Source organism: Castor canadensis, chromosome 8 (assembly GCF_047511655.1).
Source record: "Castor canadensis chromosome 8, mCasCan1.hap1v2, whole genome shotgun sequence".
Classification (NCBI taxonomy): Eukaryota; Metazoa; Chordata; class Mammalia; order Rodentia; family Castoridae; genus Castor; species Castor canadensis.
Genome location: NC_133393.1, coordinates 74,309,518 through 74,336,568, shown reverse-complemented (window position 1 = coordinate 74,336,568; position 27,051 = coordinate 74,309,518). Strand labels below are relative to the sequence as shown.

The 27,051-nt window shown below is 38.2% G+C and overlaps 2 protein-coding genes across 13 annotated transcripts in view; one reads left to right on the top strand and one right to left on the bottom strand.

The window, feature by feature from the left end:
- The first annotated feature begins 1,147 nt into the window (after window positions 1-1,147).
- Window positions 1,148-26,932, top strand: Yars2 (tyrosyl-tRNA synthetase 2). Of its 3 annotated transcripts, XM_074083111.1 has the most exons (6): window positions 1,153-1,972; window positions 2,832-2,999; window positions 7,284-7,439; window positions 7,960-8,130; window positions 13,519-13,637; window positions 26,802-26,932. In XM_074083111.1, the coding sequence occupies exons 1-6, from the start codon at window positions 1,191-1,193 to the stop codon at window positions 26,849-26,851; spliced, it is 1,446 nt and encodes a 481-aa protein (XP_073939212.1). In that variant the 5' UTR covers window positions 1,153-1,190; the 3' UTR covers window positions 26,852-26,932. The 3 variants fall into 3 exon arrangements, with proteins under 3 accessions (XP_073939214.1, XP_073939212.1, XP_073939213.1); XM_074083113.1 differs by lacking the exon at window positions 7,284-7,439 and having other exon boundaries at window positions 1,148-1,972; XM_074083112.1 differs by lacking the exon at window positions 26,802-26,932 and having other exon boundaries at window positions 1,155-1,972; window positions 13,519-13,834.
- Window positions 16,801-27,051, bottom strand: part of Dnm1l (dynamin 1 like) — a 46,498-nt gene continuing 36,247 nt past the window's right edge. For 4 of the 10 annotated variants that reach the window (XM_074083101.1, XM_074083102.1, XM_074083110.1 and 1 more), the window contains 10 exons: window positions 26,820-26,975; window positions 26,529-26,618; window positions 24,788-24,880; window positions 22,469-22,525; window positions 21,703-21,780; window positions 21,376-21,408; window positions 19,434-19,610; window positions 19,170-19,279; window positions 17,241-17,400; window positions 16,801-17,056 (listed from right to left, as the gene is read on the bottom strand). In XM_074083101.1, the coding sequence (XP_073939202.1) occupies window positions 17,000-17,056; window positions 17,241-17,400; window positions 19,170-19,279; window positions 19,434-19,610; window positions 21,376-21,408; window positions 21,703-21,780; window positions 22,469-22,525; window positions 24,788-24,880; window positions 26,529-26,618; window positions 26,820-26,975 (1,011 nt within the window). In that variant the 3' untranslated portion in view covers window positions 16,801-16,999. The remainder of the gene's footprint in view (window positions 17,057-17,240; window positions 17,401-19,169; window positions 19,280-19,433; window positions 19,611-21,375; window positions 21,409-21,702; window positions 21,781-22,468; window positions 22,526-24,787; window positions 24,881-26,528; window positions 26,619-26,819; window positions 26,976-27,051) is intronic. The other 6 variants (XM_020167952.2, XM_074083103.1, XM_074083105.1 and 3 more) reach the window with 3 other exon arrangements.

Here is a 27,051-nt window from a genome sequence, read left to right as displayed (position 1 = left end):
TGTCTCTGCTCTAAGCCATTCTCTTTACAGTCACTTTGCAATCACTTTGGATTCCAGAAAGGACAGAACTGTAACATCTTTATGTCAAAGGACTAAAACGTTCCACAAATAGTGAAACGTGTAGGACACACTACTTCTCCAAATGAGGACAATTACCTGTAATGATGAGGCCGCACCCTGGAGCAGGAGTAATCATCTCACGGGAATCAGATTGCTCCCTTCAAATGATAACAGCAATAACATCGTCTCTAGAACCCCTCTGGGAGCCTTTGGACTGAGATAATGGTCAACTAGAACACACCTGTGACCGGGACTGTTTATGCATACCTTTGTTCCCTGCCCCCAGTTCTTTTGTCTACTTATACTTATAACTCATGTCTGCACCCCAAAAATGGATGAAGACGAGCTGAATGTTTACTCTGCCTCTTCTCACAGCATGTCCCAAGCCGTGTAATAAATCTTTCTCTGCTTTCACCATGCCTCTTTATTTGGCATTTAGGGGCGGATGGCTGGACCTGGCATATGCAACCTCAGGATAAAACGGAGAAGAACGGAGAAAGGCCCCCTGGAACGCCTAGGGTGGGGGATCCCTAATTAACGGTTGTCTCTATACTATAGCTTGGGAGACACTGCCACCTCCAGGACAGTCATGAACGCTGGGGCTGGAGGCTCAGCCACTTGGGAGAAACGGTACAATGAAAACTCTGTCTCCTAATCAAAAAAAAGAGGGAGGGAAGGAAGGAAGAAAGAAAAGAAATTACGTCCCAACACCAGCTCCGTATCTATTCATCACGTTTAAGCAATTCACAGCCTTTCGCCACCTCTGTGACCAGTTTTCTGTGTAGGACCAATACTTCAAAGAACTTACGTACCATACTATTTTCACATGACCATTTAATGAAAGCTAACATTTGCAGAGTGCTTCCTATGCGCCAAGCGCTTTCTTTCTTAATCTTCACAACAGCCCTTTGAGGTAGAAACTATTATCATAAAGACATGCATATTGACAATGCGTGGATAAATTTTCAGGATCATTAGTGGCCGCAATGTGGAATAACGGGTTGCCCACTACGCAAGCGCCGCCCTGCCCGGGCATGCGCAGAAGCAACCACAAGGGTTGCCCGGGGCCGGCACTAGGGAGGTGTGGCCGGACCTCTGAATGCCCAGCGTCCCCTGCGCGCTGCAGCAAAATGGCGGCGCCCATGTTGCGGTGCTTTTCTCGGGGCCGGAGGTCTGGTCCCCCTAGCCTCTCGGGTTTCTTGCCCCTGGAGCTGCGCAGGGCCCACTCAGGCGCTCAGGGGATCCTGGCGGCGCAGAAAGCTAGGGGTCTGTTCAAGGACTTCTTCCCGGAGAGGGGTACGAAAGTAGAGCTCCCAGAGCTCTTCGACCGTGGTTCGGCGGGCTACACTCCCCAGACCATTTACTGCGGCTTTGACCCCACGGAGGACTCGCTTCACGTGGGGCACTTGTTGGCGCTGCAGGGCCTGTTCCACTTCCAGCGAGCCGGCCATAATGTGATCGCGCTCGTGGGGGGTGCCACAGCGCGCCTGGGAGACCCGAGCGGCCGCACCAAGGAGCGCGAAGCACTGGACGCGGGGCGCGTGCGGGCCAACGCGCGTGCGCTGCACCGGGGGCTCGAGTCCCTGGCGGCCAACCACCAGCAGCTGTTCGCCGACGGGCGGGCCTGGGGCAGCTTCACCGTGCTGGACAACTCGGCGTGGTACCAGCAGCAGCACCTGGTGGACTTCCTGGCGGCCGTGGGTGGCCACTTCCGCATGGGCACGCTGCTGAGCCGCCTGAGCGTGCAGACGCGGCTCAAGAGCGCAGAGGGCATGAGCCTGGCAGAGTTCTTTTACCAGGTGCTCCAGGCTTACGACTTCTATCACCTGTTCCAGCATTATAGGTGCCGGGTCCAGCTGGGCGGGTCTGATCAGCTGGGCAACATCATGTCTGGATATGAGTTCATCCACAAGTAAGCGCCCTTAGACCCCACAGAAATCCAGGGGCCGAGTAATTTCCACTGTTCTCGTAGCCTGTTTCTCATTATTACTATCGTGGAATGCTGCCCTTCGTTAAAACCTTGATGGTTTTTTTCTCACTAGGGGTCTATATTGGCGTTAAAGACACTGGCGAATGAGAACGAGCTGAATTTGTAGAAGGCTTGTAGGAAATAGACCTCCAGTCAAGACTTGAATTGTTTGCTTCCCTTAAGTTGCTGTCTTTTTGTGTTTCTAACTTGAGAAATTGCTTTTGTTGTTTATGTCTTGAAGGTAATTGGGCCTCCTCCTTTTAGTAACTTTAGCCCTTCTCCCTCTATGAAACTAATTTTAGTCTTCGATTTTTTTGGCATCTCAAATGTTTTTGCAACTCTAAATATTTGACAAGTAATGTAGATTTTAATGGCATTTTCTGTGCTCCGGAGCAAAACTCGCTTTTGAAAATATTAAAAGATTTTTTTTATGTGGCAGCAGTGGATTTGCACTCAAGACCTGCACGTTGGCTAGGCAGACAGACACTCTACAAGCAGAGCCACTCTGCAACCCCTTTAGTGTGTCTGGCTCGCCCTTTTCCTAGGTTTCTCTCCTTTTCCCATCTGAACCTTCAGAGTCACTTCCCTTTGGCTTGCCTACAGCCACTCCTGTAGTCGCAGTTCCGGACGACAAATGTAGATACATGGTGGTGCTGTAACAGTGCATGAAACGGACAGGAATCCCGATTTAGGATTCCTACAAAAAGTTTTCTTGTAGCAAGTAACCAGATTGAAATCTGCAGGGAGTGGAACCTTACCCCTACTTGTGCTTGAAGCGTATCATGATGTTTTTTGTGCGTAGGCTGACTGGAGAAGACGTTTTTGGAATCACTGTCCCTCTAATTACAAGTACAACTGGAGCAAAGCTGGGAAAGTCGGCGGGCAATGCTGTATGGCTAAACAGAGACAGAACGTCTCCATTTGAATTGTATCAATTCTTTGTCAGACAGCAAGATGATTCTGTGGAAAGGTGAGTTCTTAAGAGTTGACTGAGAAAAATTAATGTCATAAGCTCATGATACAGTTTTAGCCATTGAATCTATGTACCCTTTGTCGTTTTTTTAACTTAGATTTTACGTAAGGTACAAACCATTACATCACAGTGTTCTAGATGCTTTTTCTTGGTTAAAATAGAAAACTGCAGTGGTTGGCTAGAAAACATACAGCCAAGTTTTTTTTTTTTTTAATATCCAGCAAATACTTAGGATTTTATTGCTTGCATATTCTAGGTTCTTCACTCCTTTCATCTTAAACCTGACTGCTCAGTTTTCTTCATAGATATAACTCTGAAGTTTCTTTCTTTTTTTTTTTTTTTTGGCAGTACTGAGATTTGAACTCAAACCTTGTGCCTCAGGTGATTGAGGCAGGTGCTCTACCACCACTTGAGCCATACCTCTAGCCCTTTTTGTGTTTTTCTTCCAAATAGGGCCTCACTTTTATGCCCAGGCCAGCCCAGACTGCGATCCTTGTGTTTATTCATCCCACCTCGCGGAATCCCACCTCACTGGGATGACAGGTGTGCACCACCATGCCCAGCTTTTTGTTGTTGTTGGTCGAGATGGAGTCTCACCAACTTTTTACCCAGGCTGTCCTTGATCTTTTGTTCTCCTGTTCTCTGCCTCCAAAGTAGCTAGGGTTACAGGTGTGAGACACTGTGCCTGGCAAAAGTTTCTTTTCTTTAGTGTAGCATAAAACACCTTTTTAAAAGTGATTTTTCTCAGCTGGGTGGGGGTGGTGTTTGCTTGTAACCGATTTACTTGGATGGCTGAGGCAGGAAAATCACAAGTTTCAGGCCACCCTGGAAAACAGCAAAATCCTGTGTCAAAGAACAAGTGATTTTCTTAATTTTTATTGAGTTTTACTCTTCGAAGAATATAACTTAATGGGAAAACAAATATGCCTGCAACAACGATGGTATTTTGATACTACTAGATCATCAAAATATTCTAGGAGTAATTCTTTGAAAAAATTTCAAATATGACTTTCTTGCAAAACATCAGAAAATGCTATTGAGCAAAATAAAGAAGAGCTACATAAATGGAGAGTTACACCATATTAATATGTAGAAAGACATCAATTCTAGTTTGAGCCAAATATCCAGTGCAGTCCCAACCATACATGAGCAGGATTTTTTGTGGAGCTTGACAAGTCTAAGATTTACAGGGAAATTAATAATAATAAATAAATAATTGGCCAAGACCTTTTTTTTTCTTTTTTTTGTGGTACTGGGGTTTGAACTTAGGGCACTTGCTAGGCAGGAACTCTACAGCTTTAGCCATGCCTCCAGCCCCGGCCAATACATTTTTGAAGAACACAGTGAAGAGATTATGTCTTACTGGAAATTATAGTAAGGTTTTTCCTTTTAGATTTATTCCTGCATACTTGATGATACAGTTCTAGGGTTTTGATGTATCAAAACTGATATATTTTTGAAATTCTCATTTTATATTTTGTTCTTAAATAGAAATACAGTTAATTTCTGTATCCAGTAATCCTGCTAAACTCACTAATTCTAATAATGCTAAGGTATAAGTTTAAATGTAAGGTTAAGTAAAGAGATCATGGAACAGGTTAGTGAATCCAGATAGACTCTAGCATATATGATCATCTTGTCACTGACAAAAGGCAACACTGCAGAGAGTGGGGTAAAACAGTCTTTTTAGTAAATACCACTTGGATAATTACATGTCTGTTGGGGGGGGAAACGGAATTTAACCTTACACTATACACAAAAGTCAATTCCAGGTAGCTTATAGACCTAAATCTATTATAAAAGACAAAATAAAAACTGTTAGAAGAAAAATATGACTGTCTCTTTATGAGTTTAGGATAAGGAAAGGGTTTTTTTGTTGTTGTTGTTTGTGGTACTGGCGTTTGAACTCAGGGCTTCGAAATTGCTAAGCAGGCACTCTTGTTGCTTCAGCCACTCCACCAGCCCTTTCTTTGTGTGTGTTGGGTATTTTAGAGAAATTGTGTTTCTCAAGCTATTTGCCCTGGCTGGCCTTGAACAACAATCCTCCTGATCTCTGCCTCTGAGTAGCTAGGGCTATGGGTGTGAGCCACCAGCACCCAGCTGGGGGAAGATTCTTAAATGGGACACAAAAGGAAAAGATTGAATTGGACTAAAGTAGAATTAAGATCTGCTCATCAAAAGCCACCATTAACAGTGGGAGAAAATATTTTCAATAAATGTACCTGATAAAGAATTTGTATCCAAATTGATATAAAGAATTTCTGTCTTTTTGACAAACTAGCAGGATAATGGGCAGACTGGAACAGGTACTTCACAAAGATCCTATCCAAAAGGCCCACAATATAGAAAAAGTGCTCAGCTATAACAATGAGAAGAAAAATGCAACATAGCACAGTGTGATACATTAAATACCCTCCAGAGTGACTGAACATAAAAATGTAGTGAAACTACAAGTGTTGATACCATGTGCCAGATATGAGAAAAAACTTTTAGCTCTGCTTTAAAAAAAAATATTTGTCAGTATCTGCTAAAGCAAATAATGCACATAGGCTGTGATCCATCAGAACCACTCCTGGGCACATATGTAGCATAGATATGTGCATGCGTACACCAAGAGAAATGGGAGAATGTTCATAGCAGTGTTATTGTTAGCATTTGTCCCAAAGCAGAAACAACACAAAATGTCCACAAATTTATGGGATATTTATAGCTTGGAGTGCTGGACACAGCATCATGAGCTAACCTCCTATATATATATTAATGTGCCAAACACAAAAATAAGTTCTGTATTAGTCCATTCATACAAAATCTTAAGAGGCAATATTTGCTGTGCTTAGTGGTACATGCCTGTGGACCCAGCTACTTGGGAGGTGGGGCAGGAGGATCCCTTGAATCCAGGAGTTCGAGGCCAGTCTGGACAACATAGCAAGACCTAATCTCTAAAAAAACAAAACTAAGTGATGCTGTTTAGGAAGATGTACTGAGATGTTAAAAGTTAAAGAGAAGCAAGGAAGTGATTATCATGAAAGGCAGAGTAGTGATTAGTTTAGAGGGGGCCTGAAGGTGTGATACATTTGGGTGATGTTGTATTGCTTAATCCAGATGATTACATAGATGATTTGCTTTATAATGCCTCATTATATGTTTGTGATTAAGGAACTTTTTTTTTTTTTTTAACATGTCCTATTTCACCAAAGAAAAGAAGATACATGTTTATTTCAGATGTTTTTGGTTTTTTTGGTGGTAAGGGGGTTTGAACTCAGGGCCTCACACATGGTAGGCAGGGGCTCTACCACTTGATCCACTCCACCAGCCCTTTTTTGTGTTGGTTTTTTTTGAGATAGGGTCTCATGAACTGTTTGCCTGGGTTGGCTTCTAGCCACGATCCTCCTGATCCCTGCCTCCCAAGTAGCTATGATTACATTCATGAAGCACTGGCGCCTGGTCAGTTTTTAAATTACACAATACTTTTTATTTGTAGGTACATACATAAAGTAAAAGTATAAAAATATGCTTGGGAAGGATGCACACAAATTTAGATTAATGGTTATTTCTGGGGCCAAGGAAGGGAATGTGACTGAGCTGGACCCTTTATCTATTTCTATACCTTTTTGTTGCTTTTAGAAAGGAAAGATCAAAACCAAATATGTCAAAATAGTATCTTCAATCTGGGTAAGGTAGGCACAAGTGTTGTATTTATTTTCAGTACATTTTGCCTGTGTATGTTTTTGTATTTAAAAATAGACCTAGAAGGCTGGTGGAATGGCTTAAATGGTAGAGCACCTGCCTAGCAAGCATGAGGACCTGAGTTCAAACCCCAGTACTGCAAAAAAAGGGAAAAAAAAAAAGTAGACTTTTTTAAAGGGTGAGGGAGCTGGAGATAAAAGGTATGTGATACAAGCTGGGTGCTACTGTTTCGTGCCTGTAATCCTAGCTACTAGGGAGGCTGAGATTGGGAGGATCACTGTTTCAGGCCAGCCCAGACAAAAAAAGTTCACAAGCTCCATCTTAACTGAGAAAAAGTTGGATGTAGTGGTACTGCCTGTCATCTGAGCTACAGCAGGAAGCCTAAAACAGGAAAATGATGGTCCAGGCTGTACTGAGCAAGACCCTATCTCCAAAATAACCAGAGCAAAAAGGGCTGGAAGCATGGCATAAGAGGTAGAGTGCTTTCCTAGTAAGCATGAAGCCCCAAGTTCAAACCCCAGTATCCCCCACCCCATTAAAAAAAAAAAGTTGTGTATGTGATATAAATGTAACATTTCATTTCTTGTCCCAAAGGTACCTGAAGCTCTTCACTTTTCTGCCCCTTCCCGAGATTGATCACATTATGCAGCTGCATAGTAAAGAACCAGAAAAGCGGGGTCCTCAGAAACGACTTGCTGCAGAAGTGACAAAGCTTGTTCATGGCCGAGAAGGGCTGGATTCTGCTAAGAGGTGGCTTTTAGAATGATCGACACTTTATAAAGTTTAGTTGATAGACTGGAAAAAAACTGGAGCTGTGCTGTTCCAGGATCTTGTCACTCACTACAGACAAGAATTGTCAATATTTGCCTTAAGTGCAATATTGCCGGGTGCTGATGGCTCATGCCTATAAATCCTAGCTATTCAGAAGGCAGAAATCTGGAGGATTGCAGGCAAATAGTTTGTGAGACCATATCTCGAAAAAAAACCCAATACCAAAAAAAGACTGGCAGAGTGGCTGAAGTGGTAGAGTGTCTGCCTTATAAGTATGAAGCCATGAGTTCAAGTCCCAGTACCACCCCCCACCCCAAAAAAAATTGGTTCCTATTTGTTGAAAAGGAAGATAATTTTTTGATTAGGCTTATGAATTATACATAATGTTTCAAAAACTTTCAGTATGGAACATAATGGACACTCCATAATTAGCTAATGGATATTAGAACACATAGTTACTGAAGCACTTAGGTAATGTGGCTTTTCAAATGTTTTTCAGGTGCACACAAGCCCTTTATCATAGTAGCATAGACGCTCTGGAGGTCATGTCTGATCAAGAGTTAAAAGAGTTGTTTAAAGAGGCTGCATTTTCTGAATTAGTTCTTGATCCTGGAACAAGTGTCCTAGATACGTGTCGCAAAGCCAATGCCATTCCAGATGGTCCCCGAGGGTAAGAAAGATGATTTAACTTTTTGATTCACAATTAATTTATAGTATGTGCTTCCAGGGGGTACTTTCCTGATGATGCTTTAATGGCTTCTTATTTCTTCCATAAGTTAGGTTAGCCCAGGAATAAAAGGAAGACAGAGGACTTACTGTTGAAAATGTCTTTTTTTTTTAATTTTTATTTTATTCATATGTGCATACAATGTTTGGGTCATTTCTCCCCCCTTCCCACAACCCCTTCCCTTACCCCTTGCTACCCGACAGAAACTATTTTGCCCTTATCTCTAATTTTGTTGGAGAGAGAGTAAAAGCAATAATAGGAAGGACCAAGGGTTTTTACTAGTTGAGGTAAGGATAGCTATCCAGGGAGTTGACATGCATTAATTTCCTGTGCATGTGTGTTAACTTCTAGGTTAATTCTTCTTGAACTAACTTTTTCTCTAGTTTCTGGTCCCTTTCTCCTTTTGGCCTCAGTTGCTTTAAAGTATCTGCTTCAGTTTCTCTGCGTTGAGGGCAACAAATGCTATCTAGTTTTTTAGGTGTCTTACCTATCCTCATATCTCCCTGTGTGCTTTCGCTTTATCGTGTGATCAAAGTCCAATCCCCTTGTGTTTGCCCTTGATCTAATGTCCGCATATGAAGAAGAACATACGATTTTTGGTCTTTTGGGCCAGGCTAACCTCACTCAGAATGATGTTCTCCAATTCCATCCATTTACCTGCAAATGATAACATTTCCTTCTTCATGGCTGCATAAAATTCCATTGTGTATAGATACCACATTTTCTTAATCCATTCATCAGTGGTGGGGCATCTTGGCTGTTTCCATAACTTGGCTATTGTGAATAGTGCTGCAATAAACATGGGTGTGCAGGTGCCTCTGGAGTAACCTGTGTCACAGTCTTTTGGGTATATCCCCAAGAGTGGTATTGCTGGATCATATGGTAGATCAATGTTTAGCTTTTTAAGTATCCTCCAAATTTTTTTCCACAGTGGTTGTACTAGTTTACATTCCCACCAGCAATGTAAGAGGGTTCCTTTTTCCCCACATCCTCACCAACACCTGTTGTTAGTGGTGTTGCTAATGATGGCTATTCTGACAGGGTGAGATGGAATCTTAGTGTGGTTTCAGTTTGCATTTCCTTTATTGCTAGAGATGGTGAGCATTTTTTCATGTGTTTTTTGACCATTTGAATTTCTTCTTTTGAGAAAGTTCTGTTTAGTTCACTTGCGCATTTCTTTATTGGTTCATTAATTCTGGGAGAATTTAGTTTTTTAAGTTCCCTATATATTCTGGTTATCAATCCTTTGTCTGATGTGTAGCTGGCAAATACTTTCTCCCACTCTGTGTGAGTGTTCTCTTCAGTTTAGAGACCATTTCTTTTGATGAACAGAAGCTTTTTAGTTTTCTGAGGTCCCATTTATCTATGCTATCTCTTAGTTGCTGTGCTGCTGGGGTTTCGTTGAGAAAGTTCTTATCTATACCTACTAACTCCAGAGTATTTCCTACTCTTTCCTGTACCAACTTTAATAGAGTTTGTGGTCTGATATTAAGATCCGTGATCCATTTTGAGTTAATATTGGTATAGAGTGATATACATGGATCTAGTTTCAGTTTTTTGCAGACTGCTAACCAATTTTCCCAGCAGTTTTTGTTGAAGAGGCTGTCTTTTCTCCATTGTATATTTTTAGCACCTTTGTCAAAGACAAGTTGGTTATAGTTGTGTGGCTTCATATCTGGGTCCTCTGTTCTGTTCCACTGATCTTCATGTCTGTTTTTGTGCCGGTACTATGCTATTTTTATTGCTATTGCTTTGTAATATAGTTTGAAGTCGGGTATCATGATACCTGCAGCATTGTTCTTTTTGCTGAGTATTGCCTTGGCTATTCGTGGCCTCTTGTGTTTCCATATAAATTTCACAGTACATTTTTCAATCTTTTTAATGAGTGTCATTGGAATTTTGATGGGAATTGCATTAAACATGTAGATTACTTTTGGGAGTATAGACATTTTTACTATGTTGTTTCTACCAATCCATGAGCATGGGAGATCTCTCCACTTTCTATAGTCTTCCTCAATCTCTTTCTTCAGAAGTTTATAGTTTTCCTTGTAAAGGTCGTTCACATCCTTTGTTAAGTTTGCACCTAGGTATTTGATTTTTTTTGAGGCTACTGTAAATAGAATTGTTTTCCTAAGTTCTTTTTCAGTTTGTTCATTATTAGTGTGTAGAAATGCTAATGATTTTTCTATGTTGATTTTATATCCTCCTACCTTGCTATAGCTACTGATGGTGTCTAGGAGCTTTTGAGTAGAGTTTTTTGGGTCTTTAAGGTATAGGATCATATCGTCTGCAAATAGGGATATTTTGACAGTTTCTTTTCTAGCTTGTAATACTAACAGTGGTGATATTTAGAATGGAAGGGTGAGAGGAGAGGGAATGCAAAGGAGGCAAAGAAAAAGGGAAAAACAAACACGTAAAAAAAACAAAACAAAAAGTTTCAAAGATATAAACAGGGAGAAATAGTGTACTAATCAACAGTAAGCTAAACAGGCATTAGCGAGACAGAGGATTGAAAAAAAAAATCTCCAAGTTCAAATGCAATAAAGTTTCAGTCTTAATAATTTTGGTGGTAGTCCCTCAGCCTCCAGTCCTGGAGATGGTGTCTCAGAAGTAGTTCTGTCGTTGTGTCATCAAATGGGGAAAAAGACAAAAAAAAAAAAACTCCACAAATTGTCCCAAGTTCAAATGCAATACAGTTTCAGTAAGTTTTTCAGCATGCTGGTGTAGCTCGGTTGTCTCATCAAAGGAAGAAAGAAAAAAAAAAAAGAGTCTGGAGACAGTTCTGTGAATGGCTAGCTGAGGCCACAGCTCACCTGCCCGCTGCTGTCAGCCTGCTGTTGCTGGAGGCTTTATTTATGCAGATATTAGGAGTGAGCTTAACACTCACCTGGCCTCTCAGGTTTTGTTTACTTAAAGTTCTCCTGGGCATGACTGCCACTTTTACAAGCTTTCCCCTTTCCAAGCACACTGGGGGAGGTGACACTGCACCAGCTTTCTCACACCGACATGTTTATTTACAGTTCACATGAGAAGTGGCCCTTTCCGCCTCTCCTGTGGAGTTTTCCTCACACCGCCACTTTTACAAGCTTTCCCACTCCTGTTTGCTGGGCGTGTGCTGCTGCTCCTGCCTTCTCCAGCTGGCCTGTTTATTTACAGTTCCGTGAGGGATTGTCCCTCCCCCACTCTTCAGTGCTCAGGGCACCCCGCCCTCTTTGCTGTGTGTCTTTTTTGTTGTTGCTTATTATTCAGTTTGGTTTTTTTTTCTTTTTTCCCTGGGTGGGGGTCAGTCTGTCCAGGGGGCTGTGTTGATCTGGCCCAGGGTTGTCTGTGGGAGTACTGCATGCTGCTTAGCTCACCTTGTGATCTGCATCTTCCCAAGCGGTCTGGGAGCTGGTGTCAGGTGGCGCGGATGTTGAAAATGTCTTAAACTGTCTATAAACCACACTAGTACCCTCTGCTGTTTCTTGTAAATTTGGTCAGTTTTCCCTCCAGCATTGGAAGTCATATTTGAGGGACCACCTCATTCAGTAAGTAAACTAGTATTAGTCACTTTGTCTGTATTTGAGGGGACAGAAGTAGTTACCCAATCTACTTAAAATTTTAGTTAAATTTCTCAAAAATGAAGTGAGCATGATATAACTTCATAAACTATTTCCCCTCAGGAACTGCGTTTTTCTTATTCGGGAAATAATTTCTCAATTATGTCCTGTTATTAGGGACTGACTAATAATACTCTGTTTCACAAGAAGTCATTTGGCATATAATTGATGTTTGTCCATTTTTAACTGAACAGTGTGATATATACAAGGAAAGCAGTAGCCAAAAGACTCCTCATCTACAGGAGTTTGATCATAAGTTATATAGTCCTCTGCCCATAGTTGTTGCTAGGAATGACATTTATTTTATAATTGCTGTTCTCTTTCAATTATTTTGGATTATTCACCTCTGTAATAAAAAGTCCTAGATTTCTCTGTGTGGAGGAAGCACTATCGTCTCCCTTTGCAGACTCCACTTAATTGATGGCTTGGTACCACTGGTTTGTCTAATACGTACTTCCCAGCAGTGAGGCACTGGTTTTAAGAATTTTCTTCACTGTGGAAGCAGTTTTTATTTCCTTCTGTATTTTGTTATGGTGTGTTTGCCAACAGTGGAAGTTTTACCCCTACTTAGATAACCCAGATTTAGCCAGAGTTCTGACAAGTAATGAGTAGTACTCATATTTTTTTACTGTTTATGTTATATAAGCTAAATAGGGTTGATCTGTGTTTGTATACAAAATATAGAACATGATCTGGAGCCTTAACAGCCAAAATAATACATCCTTAAAATCAAAATCTCTCCTTAAGTAGGAAGTCTTTTGTTTTTGGTAGGTTTTATAAAGCTGTGTTCAGTGGTTCTTAATTTTTATTTCAGTAACACACTCAGGTAAGAGAAAACCAACATTTGTCTTTCACAAGGACTTCCCAGACCCTTGCTATTTCCTTTCTGTGCCACGTTTGCGGCCACTCATTCTTCTAGTCAGTTTAGTTACTCCTTCTTTCAGGAAAATTTCCAGCCCCACCTCCTTGTCTGTGTGTTCCTAGACCAACTTCCATGTCTTCATAGCATTTCATAATAGTGCTGGATGTCAGTGTGTCATCATTGTCCATTTATGTTTATCTCTGCATGTTTATGATGCTATTTATATTTAGGTGTAGTATAAACTAAGTGCTCATGGAATGAATTGCATGATAAATATAAAACTTCCTTTGCTCATGTTATCAGCAATTTTGGTGAGTAATCTAGAATTTATCAAACCAGTTGCTGATTTTCCATTTCTGAAATCAGCTAGGTTTTTCCTTTAAACAATTTACTATTATTTGCAGTCTCCGAATGTAATAATTTGTAAAGATTTTCTAGTTTCATAATCCAGTTTCCATTTCAGCAGGTAATACTCTAATTGTTACTTATGTCTCATGGATAGTGTACTACAAAAGTTACATTGTTCTCTTATTTTTACCTGTTTGTTTTCTGTGACTCATTTTTCCCATCTGAGATAATGAACCTCCTTTATTCCTATTCATCTTCATTTCTAAAGCCACTACCAGTTGAAGTTATGAGATAACCCCAGCTCTTTTTCTCCACTTAACAAGAAACCTTCTATTATGCCTTACCTTTGGAAGAATATTAAAGGGAGGCAAAAATCTAATTAATAGTAAACATAAAGGTAAAAACTCCAGGCTACATAGTTTCAGTTGGAAGCCTTTGAAATTTAAGTGAAGTAACAATCTTTTTGGGGAGAGATGGAAGGGTGAGTTAATCTCTGTAGTTACTAAACATTTCTGCTTTTAGGTATCGGATGATAACAGAAGGCGGAGTCAGTATAAATCACAGACCAGTAACAAATCCTGAGAGTGTTTTAGTTGTTGGACAACATATTCTCAAGAATGGACTTTCCTTACTTAAAATAGGTAAAAGGAATTTCTACATTATAAAATGGCTTCAGTTATGAAAAATTCTTTTGGTTGTTCAAACAAACTTACCCATTATTCATTCTCAAAATATGAAAAGTTGACTTCAGAATGAAAACAGAGACTGGAGAATACAGTAGGCCTCACAATGTGAGTAACTTATTTTTATGGGTTTGTTAATAAACGTATTTATTTGATGATGTTTTATTTCCTGGCCCAGACATTTACTACCATAGAAAACCATGATTTCCAGGATAAATCTCTTAAAAATTCTATTTCATGAAAGAACAAAGGTGTTTTTTCTGTCCTACCCTTCTTGGTTCTCCTTGTTGGAGTGATGAGGAAGAACATTGAAAAAAAGACAGCAATAGGAATTGTGGATACTTAGTACATGCACCGACTTCACTAGTGTTAGAGTTCTTATAAAACTAGTTGTTTCGTATCAGAAACGGGAAATCTATTAGAATGTGTTTGTTTTGTTTTGGGCGCGGGGGGTGGCGGGGCGGGGGGAGTACTGGGGTTTGAATTCAGGGCCTCTCTAGGCAGGCACTGTACCAGTTGAGCACACCCCCAACCCTGCAAATACTTCTTAGAAAAAAGAGAAGTTAGGTGAGGACAGAGTTGCCATTAGAAATTACAGTGACAGTTACTTTTTAAAGAAAAGAGCAAAAATCAGTACTTTTCACAAAGTTTCTAATTCAGTTTCAGGCCCTTGCCTATTATTTCAGTGTCACTCTTTTTACTCAGAGCCTTACTTTGTCAGTGGACTCCTACAGTAACATTGTTTTATATGTATGTTCAAAAACTTGAAATTAGTTTCAACTTTTGCTCCAAGCAGATTGTAACAGATAAACTAAAAAGGAGCCAAGGAAATATAAATATTTCACCAAATTTGCAATTATGAAATACCAGAAGAGATCCAGGTAAGTTTTCAAGTCAAACTTCAAAGGATTTGGAATTAATTTTGTTCAGCTCCACATGTATTAGGCAAGTTAATTTTCCAGAACTGTTTTCACATCTGAAAAATAAAGTTGTAGTACCACTATTTCCCTGAGGATCAAGTGAAACATACAAAATGGTACATCAGTTTTCTGAAAACCTTACTGGCAACAAAGTGTTCAAATTCCAGCTTTAGTGTTCAAATTCTAGCTTTTTACTACCAGGACTGTCTTCAGATGCAGAAATGCAGTGAATTGTGAGACTTTTCTTTTTTTTTTTTTTTTTTTTGATACTGGGGGTTGAACTCAAGTCCTCACACTTGCTAGGCAGGCCCCCTACCACTTGAGCCACTCTGCCAGCTTTGTGAGACTCTTAATAGAAAAGCAGCATAAAACTTTTTGTACAGTATAAGCTGAACTGGTAGGTTCTGAAATAGATTTAGGTATTTAAAGCTGTAGTTTATTTAAACCTTTCTCTGAGGCAAGTTAGGAAGGAATTCATTTATTGACAAACTTTAATGTCATTTCATACCAGCAATTTTATTTACATAGCAAAAACATACAGGTACCTATTATAAATATGCAAGAGGTCATCTCCACATTTCAGAACTTCACTCAGCTTATAAGCCAACAAAGGAAGGCTTTCTCTATAAGCTTCTTGCTTCCATTTTTTTTGTACAAAGTGTGTAGTACCTAGCAAGTGCATTATCATAGCATGTTTTTAAAGCTAATGTTTTCAGTTTGAGATCTGTGATATGCTGAAGACATATGTTATAATTTTTCTCTTATAAATTCAAAAAGCTACAATGGTGGTCATCTGGTCCTTCTGAAAAAAGTAAAGCATGGATGGTTGTAATTTCAAAACTGATGTTTGATGACAAAGTGATTTTGGCAATGTGCAGAATAGTACTGTATCATATCAGACTGATTTGGGGCTTTTTATGTTTAAGATCATGGGACTTGTTTCTTAGTACATGGGTAACATAAGCTAACTTATTCATATTTTCCCTGCCAATAGTCCTTCATAAATACCTGGCTATAACCTGAAAAAAATGTTTTAATATTTGTAATACATAATTGACTTAACGTGTTATCTATTAAGAGATGGATTTCTACCTATATCTTTGAGTTTTAGTGTAGCATCTACCAAGAATTGCCTGAGCTTTTTTTTTTTTTTCCCGTCTTCCATACTTCCACCAGCCCTTCTTTTTGTGATGGGTTTTTTTTTTTTTTTCAAGATAGGGTCTCATGAACTATTTGCCTAGGCTGGCTTTGAACTGTGATCTTCTCTCTGCCTCCTGAGTAGCTAGGATTACAGGCGTGAGCTACCGGCGCTCAGCTTTTTTGTTGTTATTGGAAGTACTGGGGAGTTGGACTCAGATCCTCAACTAAGCGTTCCACCACTTTAGCCACTCCACCAGCCTGTGTGTGTACAAGATACATGTTGTGAACCTCACCCTATCTTCTGATAGAGTTTAATAGTTCATAAGCTTTAGGAGTATATGTGTATCCAGATGTTTTTCTTTATTTTCACACCACTAAACTAATGTTGGGTGGTATGCAGTGAAAGTAGCTGTTACCAACTAATATTTATAAAGAGTAAATTGATTTCTAATTCTTACTTCAAAGCCAGTCTTGGTGCCTGATATAAGTGCTCCATTTTAGGTGCCTGATATAAGTACTCCATTTTAGGTATATATCTTAATTTACAAACTAAAGGAAATTTAGTTCATCACTGGATCTCTTAAAACTAGAAGGAACTGGCCATCATTACCAAATCTTACTAAATAATCAAGTTCAGAGTTTTTTTTCTTAATGCACTAGGAAAACATGGACCCAGAAGTGGAAGGGCCATGTAACTACACAGTGTGCACCCTGTATCTATCAGTGTTCAAGAGCCTCTGCATTCAGCTTTCTTAACACGGCAAAGGCTACAGAAGAGAAGATTTTTAAAACTGTAAATTGAAGGACAGGTGACTATGTGAGGAACTTGCCAACCCACATCTTTCAATGCCAGGTCAGTTTATATAGTGCATGCATTGTAGTCATATGAAATGTCTCTGTGCTTCCTTCTTGAAGGACTATGGTGGCAGCTTTAAGGCTACTAACAAAGATTACACACGTCATCTTATCCACAGGCAGACTGCTTTGTACAACTAGGACATCAACAGTTCTTTAAGTTCAAATGAAACTGTCACAGGACAGACTTGGTATATATACTGGGAAACTTTAGAAACAGCCATTTATTGTTTGGATTAAATGTGTGATTTGTTCTGTAATGCAGAACAGTACACTTTTCAGCTTCTAGCCAGCCAGTCTTCACATGAGCAGATTCATACCATTGCAGTACACAGTTCATAAATAAACTTCTACTCAAGTACACAGTAACTAGCAGGTTTTGAGGCAACAAAGTCTGTGTTCTCTTCACCAAAGATGAGTCTCTCGGATTTCAGCAATAATCTGACTGGCTCCTTGTAATGCCTACATTAAAGAAATAAAAAAATTCTAACATTTACCTGAATTATGTGGAGAAATTTTAATCAAGTACCAACAGGAAAATATACAGACTAGATATATCATTAAGCAATCCAAATGCATTTTAAACTGAATATATAAATACATCCCAAGTATAAAAATTGAAAGAAAAATAAGCTTATAACCATACCTTTAGCATATCAGCTGCTTCTTTCCTACGCTGTGCCATATCCTCAGATTCAGTGAGAAGATCATCTAATAAGGATGATTTATACAGTTGTCCTACTAACTCACTCTGAAGAGTGTCTTTCACATGATTAACCAAAAAATGCATTACTGCCTTTGGCACACTGCAAAACAAAACCAAGTTAAGTTTTAGTAAAAATTCTTTCAAAAATTTGGGCTTAGAAGGCTGGAGGTATGGCTTAAGTGGTAGAGTGCCTTGTCTTGTCTGAAAGCATGAAGTAGAGTTCAAACCCCAGTGCTGCCAAATTAAAAAAAAAAAAAAAATTGGGCTTAGATTCTGGCATGGTAAGTAATAAGAACACTGGCTATTTCTTTAATCACATAATCACTCTTCAAATTTTCACTTAATCATAATCAAGTATTTTTAAAAGCCACAATTACTGGTATTTTACCTTCTTTCATCTCACTTAACATATCCCATGTATCAAAACTTATCAAATATTCTAATAGCCAAAATGCAAAAAACTCAAACATCCGTAAGTTGATGGACACAGTTACATAAAATGATACATTCATAAAAAGGACTGAAGTACTGATTTCAAGCTGTATTTATTTTATATTTATTCTATATATGAATAAACTTTAAAACCACTGATAAATGGAAGATGCCAGACAAAAGGCCACATACTAGCATGTTCCTTTTATATGAAATGTCCAAAGCGGAAATTCACAGAGCTGGTAGGTTAGTGACTGGTAAGTTGCAAATGAATAAGTACAGTAAATGAAGATGTTATAGAATTGGTGTTTAGCATTGTACCAACTACAAATTACACTTAAAACAGCAAATTTTATGATTCTATGCTACTTGAATTATGTCACAAACAAAAAAAAAAAAAACCTCTTTAGAGAGAAAAGCTAAGTTTTTGTTCAGACTGTAGTATAAAACACAAAGAATTATTTTCTACCATAAGCAGTAAGTTAAAAGATTTTGGGGATAAAAAGATAAGTGATTATACAGACAAAAACATTACTTTCAATGTGAGGTATCAAGAGTATCTGGCTTTTTCTCTGTGCAATAAAATTTCTCTTACCTGCTAGCAGGTTACCACAAATTAGATAAAAGACTATTTTCTAATAAATCACTTTACACAGCTAAATTTTTCTTCCTATCACTGCATGAAATAATACCACGGTCAATATGAATTAGCAGACATAAAAAGACATGTATTTTGATATTTCAGAGAACCAAGTTAAGTAAGTAAAAAGGCAAGCAAAAATAATTAAAACTACCAAATTAAAATTTGAAAAACCACCAGTGGCACATGCTTGTAATCCCAGCATTCAGGAGGCTAAAGCAGGAGGATCACAGGAATAAGACCAGCCTCAGCTACATAATGAGATCCTTGCTTACAAAGCCAACAATCCTGTCTTAAAACAAAAATAATTTTTTTTTTTTCAGTACTGGCAGTTGAACTCAGGGCCTCACACTTGATAGGTAAGCACTCTTACCACTTGAGCCACACCCTCAGTCCTTTTGCTTTTTAGTTTTTTGGTAGGGTCTCATACTAACTTTGCCTGGTCTGGCCTTAGACCATGATCCTCTTACCTCTGCCTCCCAAGAAGCTATGTGTCACAATGCCTGGCTACCCATTTTCTTAAATAACAAGTAAAATGTGGCAAGCAGATGAAACAAAAGAATAACTCCTCCTCCCCACAGTGCTGTGGATTAATCCAAGGCCTCATGCATATCTCCAAGCCCTCTCATTTTTTAATAGCTTTTTCTCACTGATACATGAGGTCTAGTAATTCTGTTAACACAGTGACCCAGTGGCTACCAAGAGAATGCATCTGATTTAAAATACATGTACTTTCAAAACAGATCATAGACTCATCCAGCAATATTACGCTGTTGTCTATATTATATAATACTAACCTGTCTTGAATATTCTTTCTGACAATAAGAAAATATGATTTGATGAGTCGTTCAATAACCTCACAATCTCGCTGTTCACGGGCAGACAGTTTTCGTGCAACAGGAACTGGCTAAATGGAGTGAGAGGGAAACATTTTGAAATGGCAGCATTTAACATTCAAAAGTTAAGTAAGTTTTTGAGACTGTTAGTTCCTTTTGTCTTTGAAGTGTTTCCCTACTAATTTGGTCATCTTACTAGGTTTAAACCAAATTCTCATGGCTTACCACATCCAGCAGATTGACAGCATGACCTTTTTGTGGACTAGCTGGCATAATTGGAATTGGTTTTGATTTTTCTTCAGCTAATAGCTCTTCAGCTTTTGAAGTTTTCAGCATTCCTCTCCAATTGCCTGTTGTTGGTTCTTGACCACCATCTCCAATCCCACCACCTCCAGATGCAACCTGAAAACACATTTTCCAAAACCTGTACCAACCATATCATATCTGACATTAACCAAAGAAAGTTCATTTTCTTTGAAAGTAACACACATCCGGTACCTATTTAGAGTTTACTCAGACAGATAATGGGGTCAGAAAGAGACAGTAGATGGCATGTGGGAAGAAATCTGAGCTATCTAGTCTAAATAAGAGGTTCTATTGAAAGTTGTTTGCAAGGCCACAGCCAATTCAGGTACTATTTTATTTTTTTTTAAATTTATCACTTGCTGAGTTTTCAAAATTTTGCTTCTTCCACTAGATTGTGAGAAAAGTATAAGCTGCCCTTAAAACTAAAGGTACTCATTAAAGCACATACAAGGAAACACAGAACTGCATTCAGTTTAATCTCTTCAAAGTAATCTTAAACACTACTGAACTATGATCTCTCCTATTAGGTCTCTAAACTTAGTTTACATATTTCTAAAATTAGTTTACATTCCTAATAATCAACAAAAACACCATAAGGTAAAAGTAACAAGAAAAAAAACCAAGACTGTATTCTTAGGCTGATAGTCACTTTCAGCTGCCTAAAATATTCCCTCAATGTCTATACTCCTAAAAAATGAGCCACTGAAAGTAATCTAGTGCTACTGCAAACTTATTTTCTGGCATACGCCTTGACTTGAAAATCAGTTTATAATGGAAAAACATAATTCATCACCATTTAAGATGGGGTTGGTTTTGTTTTGGTTTTTTGGTGGTACACTGGTTTGAACTCAGGGCCTTGTGCTTGCTGGGCAGGTGATCTACCACTTCAGCCATGCCTCCAGCTTTGAGAGATAATTTCAGATGCTCTTTAAGATCTTAAAATCTAAAAATGGATTGTATAAATTTAAAAGGAGAGGATGGTAGCTATAAAAACAGTGGCAGTTTTGGGTATCATTCTGCAGTGAAACACTGGCCAAAATGTGTCCTTGTGTATTAAAGTAAGCTACATCTGTGTGTAGGTGTAAATTACACAGTATATAATTTTTAATTACATAATTTAAAAATTATATTTTCAAGTAATTATTAACTAATACATGAATGATAAATCAAATAAAATATTAAGGAAAATGAACACATTCAGTGTGACACCATAAATAAAATAAAACTTATGCATGATTTCAATGGTTCTCAGTATCTGAGCACTGTGGACTGAAAGAAGGTAAGACACCTGTAAGGCTTTGAGGTTTATAATCTTAGATCTGTATAAGTAAGAAAAGAAGCAAATGGTAGAAAAACTTGAATAATTTATACATCTAATTTCTATTTTAAAAGGTTATCAGGAATTGACAACACTCTTAAACCTCATAGCCCCCATTTGTTTTGAATTTGCTTAAGCTTTTGAAGCACATGTGAAGCTGTATATACATATATATGTATAGTGACACATACATACTAATGAGAAACATAAAAAAAGCATTAGAGGATTATCCATTAGTCCTGCACAAGTCTCAGAAATGTCCAAAAGTATAATTTCCATCTCTGAACTCTTAACTTCCTACCAAAACATAAAATTCAAAACTATTCTTGAAGGTAACAGAAAATGGTAGGAAAGCCTATTATTGTTATTAGTTAAAACAATATTAAAAGTACAGTTAATGCCATCTTACAAGGGTTAAATAACATAACACAGACAACAAGAAATAGATGCCACTGTACAAACAGGTTCTTCAATGGTTTTGAACACACTGTTTCAGTGAGAACCCAAAGTACCAACATTTCCATTCTAAAGCAAGAGACTCACATTTTTAGTTTCTCTTCTGTTGTCCTGAATTAACTGTTAAAAGATATGTTAAAACATGCAATTTAACAAGCAAAATTTAAATAACAATGACTTGAAATTCAAAAGGTACAGGATAATATCCACTTTAAACTACTCCTTTTTGATGTGCGTATTCTGCATTGCAAGCAAAATAAAGTATGCAATGTAATATTTTAAAATTCTAAAAAAGATCTGATCTTAACACAGTTTCCCATATTAATATTCATCCTATTGAGTGTACTGTCACCAAAAGATTATGTTGCACCAAATAACTAGGCATGCAGGCTTAGATTAAGAATCAGAACAGACCTTGCCATCAGCCTCAGCAGAAGCAGCAGGGGAGGGCTCCTGGGAGGCAGGTGCCAAAGCACTTGGAACTTTAGAAGACTAAAGGCAAAAAATGCAGGGGAAAAAAAAATCAAGGATGCCAAAAATGCACTCAGAAACATCTTATAAATGTGATCTTTTTCCCCTCTGTAACAAGATAGTAAAATAAAATTAAAAACAAAAATAATCACGGTAGGTAAAATTGTGTAATCTGCCTTATTTCCTATACAGTTGTCACCTTTGTTAAACGTTTTCTTCACATGAATGAATGCCTAAAACAAAAAATCCAAATCCAAAAGCTTCATTTTTATTTTTGGCATTTAATAAGAACTTCTCTGGCAAAGATTTCAAGGTAACAGATTTTACTATAACACATTTTAATGTATTAACTATTAGTTATTGTTGATAATGAAAACCTGTTATGTGCACACTGCTGTCTTCCCTCTCCAAAACCTTAAATTAGGATAAAATCACTATTAAACCTTAAGTCACTGACTGAGTTTTTAAGGAAAGAATTTTTGACACTTAAACTAACCTTTATTCCATTATTCCAAAGTGTTCTAAATACCATTACCTTTAAATTATTTGAAGCCTATTTTAAACTTGCACACCTTTACTCAAACAATTAAACAGTCCCAGTGAAGTATTAGAGAAGACAAAATCACTCCTATTACTACGTAATATTCTGAGGCTTACCAGCCCATTATTTTGGAAATTTGGAATATGCTTTAAACACTTTTTTTTTTACCTTGTCTCGTGATACAGCTGAAGGTAATTCTCTAGCTAGTCTGTTTCTCCTTTGTTCCTATAAAATGCAAAAAAAAGCAAAACAAAAGTGATTTTCATAATACTGAGATATATGCCTACTAAAAATGTTCATTTTAGTTGAAAAGTGTGGAGTAACTTACAGATATATTCTCTCACTGTTGAAACTCATGCCATAATTATATTTTAAAACAAATAAATCATTTAACCCAATGCTTCTCAATCTTTTTTCTGCCCCAACACACCTAAGGGATACAATACAATGTCAGTAACAGTGGCTTCCTTCCCAGGGATTCTCAATGGACCAACATCTTTCCCTTTCCCACTAAGTTTAGCAACATTGATTTAAACTGTCCCCACATAAATGTGGAACATAGGCATTCAGCACACTATGCAAAATTTGAAGTGCATAGGTCCCAGGAAATTAAAGCCTTAAGAATGACTCTAATCTGCACACCTTTGTATTAACTTCAGACAATTCCCACACAATAAAACCATTACTTGAGGAAGTATCTGCAGTGGAGGTTATTCTTTAAACATGTTCTATTTTCCGAATCCTAAACTGTCTCCTAGAAATAGTATTGACAACTGGTAGACCTTTTTGTAATCCAGCTAATGCAACAGACTGAACAACTGTCTATTGTTTTGCTTCTAATGACCAACTGATTTGCTTCTATTATCAAACTGGTTCAAAGTTAAAGAAGCCATGCTAAATTCAACATATACTGAGCACCTGCTACATCCAAGCACCATAATAGGTAGATACAGAATGATGTAAATGAGGGTAGTGGATCTCTTAAAGACAACACCAAATATAGTAGAAGTGTTTATTTCTAAAGTTAAAAGTCACTCTCGTTTATTTCTAAAGTTAAAAGTCACTCCTAAAATGAACACTTCTCAAGCTTGCAAAAAAACTAAGTTCACAAAGATGTCATACTTAAGATTTTTGTGGGGTTTTTTTGTTTTGCTTGAAATGTGAACCATTTTCACTTTTTCATAGTCATCCAGTGTCAAAATAACAGATAATAGAAACTTTTTTTTTTTAACAAGCCTCAGAATAAGAAGTTATCATGTTATAATGTGCTATTTTGAGAAGGATACTGAGCAAAAGGCAGGGAATCTGGAGAACAGGAATTCCCACTGTCGTGTGTTACCAACCAGTTGATAACCTTTGCTGGCTCCGACTGACTTGCTTTTGTTAACTACATAGTTAACAAATCTCCCAAAGCCTCAGTCTGCTGATCTGCTAACATACCTGCCCTCATAGGGATGTAAGCATTAAGTGATAATAGCCACACATGCTCCTTGGCATAGTCATTAAAAGCAGAATTCACTCATGAAAAATACTGATCTGAAACCATGTCACATATGACCTTGTCAGTGTAACAAAACTGCTCCAGACACAAGTTGTTTTCAATGTTACAAAAACTTAGTCTTTAAACTAAGATTTTACACAGCCTTACAAGCGTATTGGAATTTTTTGGTAGCAGGAAAAATCCCAGTTCTAGACCTAATAACTAGTTCCTAACACCTGTTAAAGAGAAGGTGCTTGTTTTCCTGTACCAATGCCCAGAAACATAAGCACAGAAGGAACAGCTATCTGTGGTCCTCCATTTTGTTATGTTTTAGCCAAAGTGTTAAAGTTGAAAAACCAGGGTCCCTTTCAATTACCAGATTCCACTTCTATAATTTTCTCTCCACCCACAAGCAGAAGAGCAAATCTGATTATAGAAGGGAACTCAGGTCTCACTGTGTAAGGAAGTAGCAGGATAACTTACTGTTCTTGGAGAAAAATAAAAAGCATCTGGATAAATTGCTCTACCCACCAGCCTTGGCTTCTTCTAAGAACTAATGAAACTTGTTACACTAACAAACATCAAACGGAAAGATCCATGCATGCATCCACCCCCATAGTGGTGAAGAGTACCCTGCTTTTTCAGAATTATGAAAAATTAGGTAGTTGTTGGAATGCTTTATTCACAGCTTTCAGAGCCAAATATGAGGAATTTTAAACATTCACTTTGTTTTATAGACCTGAACCTGAATAAACTACAACAATTACTGAAATAGAGCCAGGTAGTCCTTCAACCATAAATCAATGAATTCCCAAGTTGTTCTGTTTCACAAGCAGAAAGTAAGAAAAATTGCTCCAGGTGGCTTTGAGAATTAAATTTTAAAACACAATGTAAAGACAGCATATTTCCTGGCATGTGACAGACACTAATATGGGACATTTATTTTATAGTTACTCTATACTAAGTTTGAAATTTTCTACCTCTGAAAAACAAAGACTTGTATTTACCTCTATATTATTGTTCATTAGCCCACAAGCATCAGCAAAGTCCGGATGTTTGGTGTTGATATAAGCCAACTCAATTGCCACTAAGTTATGGACCTAGAAAAAAATAAAAGTAGGCAAAAATGTCAACCTATTTTTACTATTTATACAGACAATACTGAGAAAGTACAGTAAACTCATGTCTAAATACTTGATAATTATACTCTAAATGATAAATCTATACTAAATAACTTTTTAATTATTTATACGTTAGCATCTAAAATTGCATTTCTAGTCAGGCATCGGTGGCTCAAGCCTATAATCTTAGCTACTGAGGAGGCAGAGATCAGGAGGTTGGGAGGTTGCCAGGGCAAATAGTTTTAGAGACCATGTCTCAAATAAATCCAACACAAAAAAGGCTGGCGGAGTGGCTCAAGTGGTACAGTACCTGCCTAGCAAGTGTGAGCCCCTGCGGTTAAGGCCTACTACCTCCAAAAACTAAAGCACCTAGTTAGATATGATATTTGGCTCAAAATGTAATGGAACAGTAATCAAAAAGATGAAATTAATTTCCCTAGCCTTCTACAGCAATCCTAAGGCTTATCAAGAATCAAGTGTTTGTCTTTTTACTGTCCTGACAAGTGTCAGGTGTTAGAACTGCACTTATTGAACTGGTTGAAGAGGTTCTACTCAAATGAGGTTCCAATAACTGTGTCATCAGCAGGTAGTTTGCGATCAGGCCAGGTTTATCTTGGCTGTATCTGATAGCTAGCCTTGCCAGGCAAACAACTAAGCAGAAGACTTCTATTCTTCTAAGGGTACTTTTGTGCTTAGAAAACTCCACTGGGGCTCATCATCTTGAGTCCAGATGCATTCTGAGTGGTCAAAAAGTAACCAAAACCAGTTAGTAATTAGAGGCATAATGAAAATTTCAAATGCTTAGCTTATGTTCTTGTCAATTTCAGCTTGCTTTTTTTTTTTTATTGTTTATTTGTCATGGATGGCTGTAACCCACAGAATAGTAACAAGTAATTCTGACGTCATATTTATTTGTATTTATTTGGTCATGAAACAAGTAAACCATGGGTTGGAACAGGTCAAATCACCCTAATGTACTTCAGTTAAATTTGCTATAGACTCAATTTACTGAGGCTAAAGAAAGACTTAATTTCCCGTAAAATCAGTGACACTACATAATAGAGAAAAGTTATTCATATCCCTCAACAATGATTCTATCCTCACAAAAGATTAAATTATGAAAAAAATGGGGCCTGGTGTTGTGGCTTTCATCTGCAATCTCAACTACTTGGGAGGGAGAAATTGGGAGGATAAAGGTGTTCAACTAATAAGCCTAGGGGAGGAAATAAGTGGCAACCCCATCTCAGCAAGTTGGGCGTGGTGGTGTATGTCTGAGATGCCAGCTACATGGTAGAATGTCATTCTGAAGCCAGCTCTGGACAAAAACTCAAGACCCTACCTGAAAAATAACTAAAGCATACTGGGGCGTGGCTCAAGTGGTAGAGCACTTGCCTAGGAAGTGCAAGTCCCTGAGTTCAGACCTCAGTAGCACTCCCACCCCACCCCCAAATAAAAGAAAAATGCACTTTCTACTAGAATTACTGAAAAATTTCCTTTGAAAGACATCTGGGACAGTTTTGCCACCCAACACACTGGGAAACATTATGCATAAATGCTACATGAAAAAGCAGCCACACTTAAATTGAAGCATTACGAACTGATGAAATCGACTGTGACATAAGCTCACCATTTCATTTGTAACAGGCAGCCTTTTACGAAGAAGACAAGTCACTACTTCAACGATGGCGTCGTGAAGCTTAGGGAACCGCAACAATTCCTATATTATCATAAGGAAATAAAAACACTGCAGTCTGTTCTGTTGAGTGGCAAGTTAACCACTGAAAGGCTGAATTCGATTTGGAAGTTAATTAGAATACTATTTCAAATCACTTTTAGATAAGGGAACTACAGATTTTAACTTTGGCCTGTCTTTCATATTTCCTCCCACCCTATGACACAGCCACCTCAAGTCCTTTACCTGTGTGCTGTAATTGCTACAGTGCTGAATGATCCTTTGCATCTCCTCATGAACCAATTCCACACAACGAAGGCTGGGCTCTTCAAGACGTTTGATCTGCCGTTTGACCAGTAACTCAAATGAAACCTCAGGCACAAACAGAGCAGGACGTGGACCCTAGAAATATAAAACATACAGCCATTAATAATAGCTATAAGTAATTTCAGTTCTTACCAAACGTTAAAAAATAAAT

Bases quoted from the DNA above. Each gene is read 5' to 3' on its own strand.
- Yars2 (XM_074083111.1), top strand. From the start codon at position 1,191: ATGGCGGCGCCCATGTTGCGGTGCTTTTCTCGGGGCCGGAGGTCTGGT. The intron at 1,973-2,831 runs GTAAGCGCCCTT...TTTTGTGCGTAG, and splicing joins GGATATGAGTTCATCCACAA to GCTGACTGGAGAAGACGTTT. The intron at 3,000-7,283 runs GTGAGTTCTTAA...CTTGTCCCAAAG, and splicing joins CAAGATGATTCTGTGGAAAG to GTACCTGAAGCTCTTCACTT.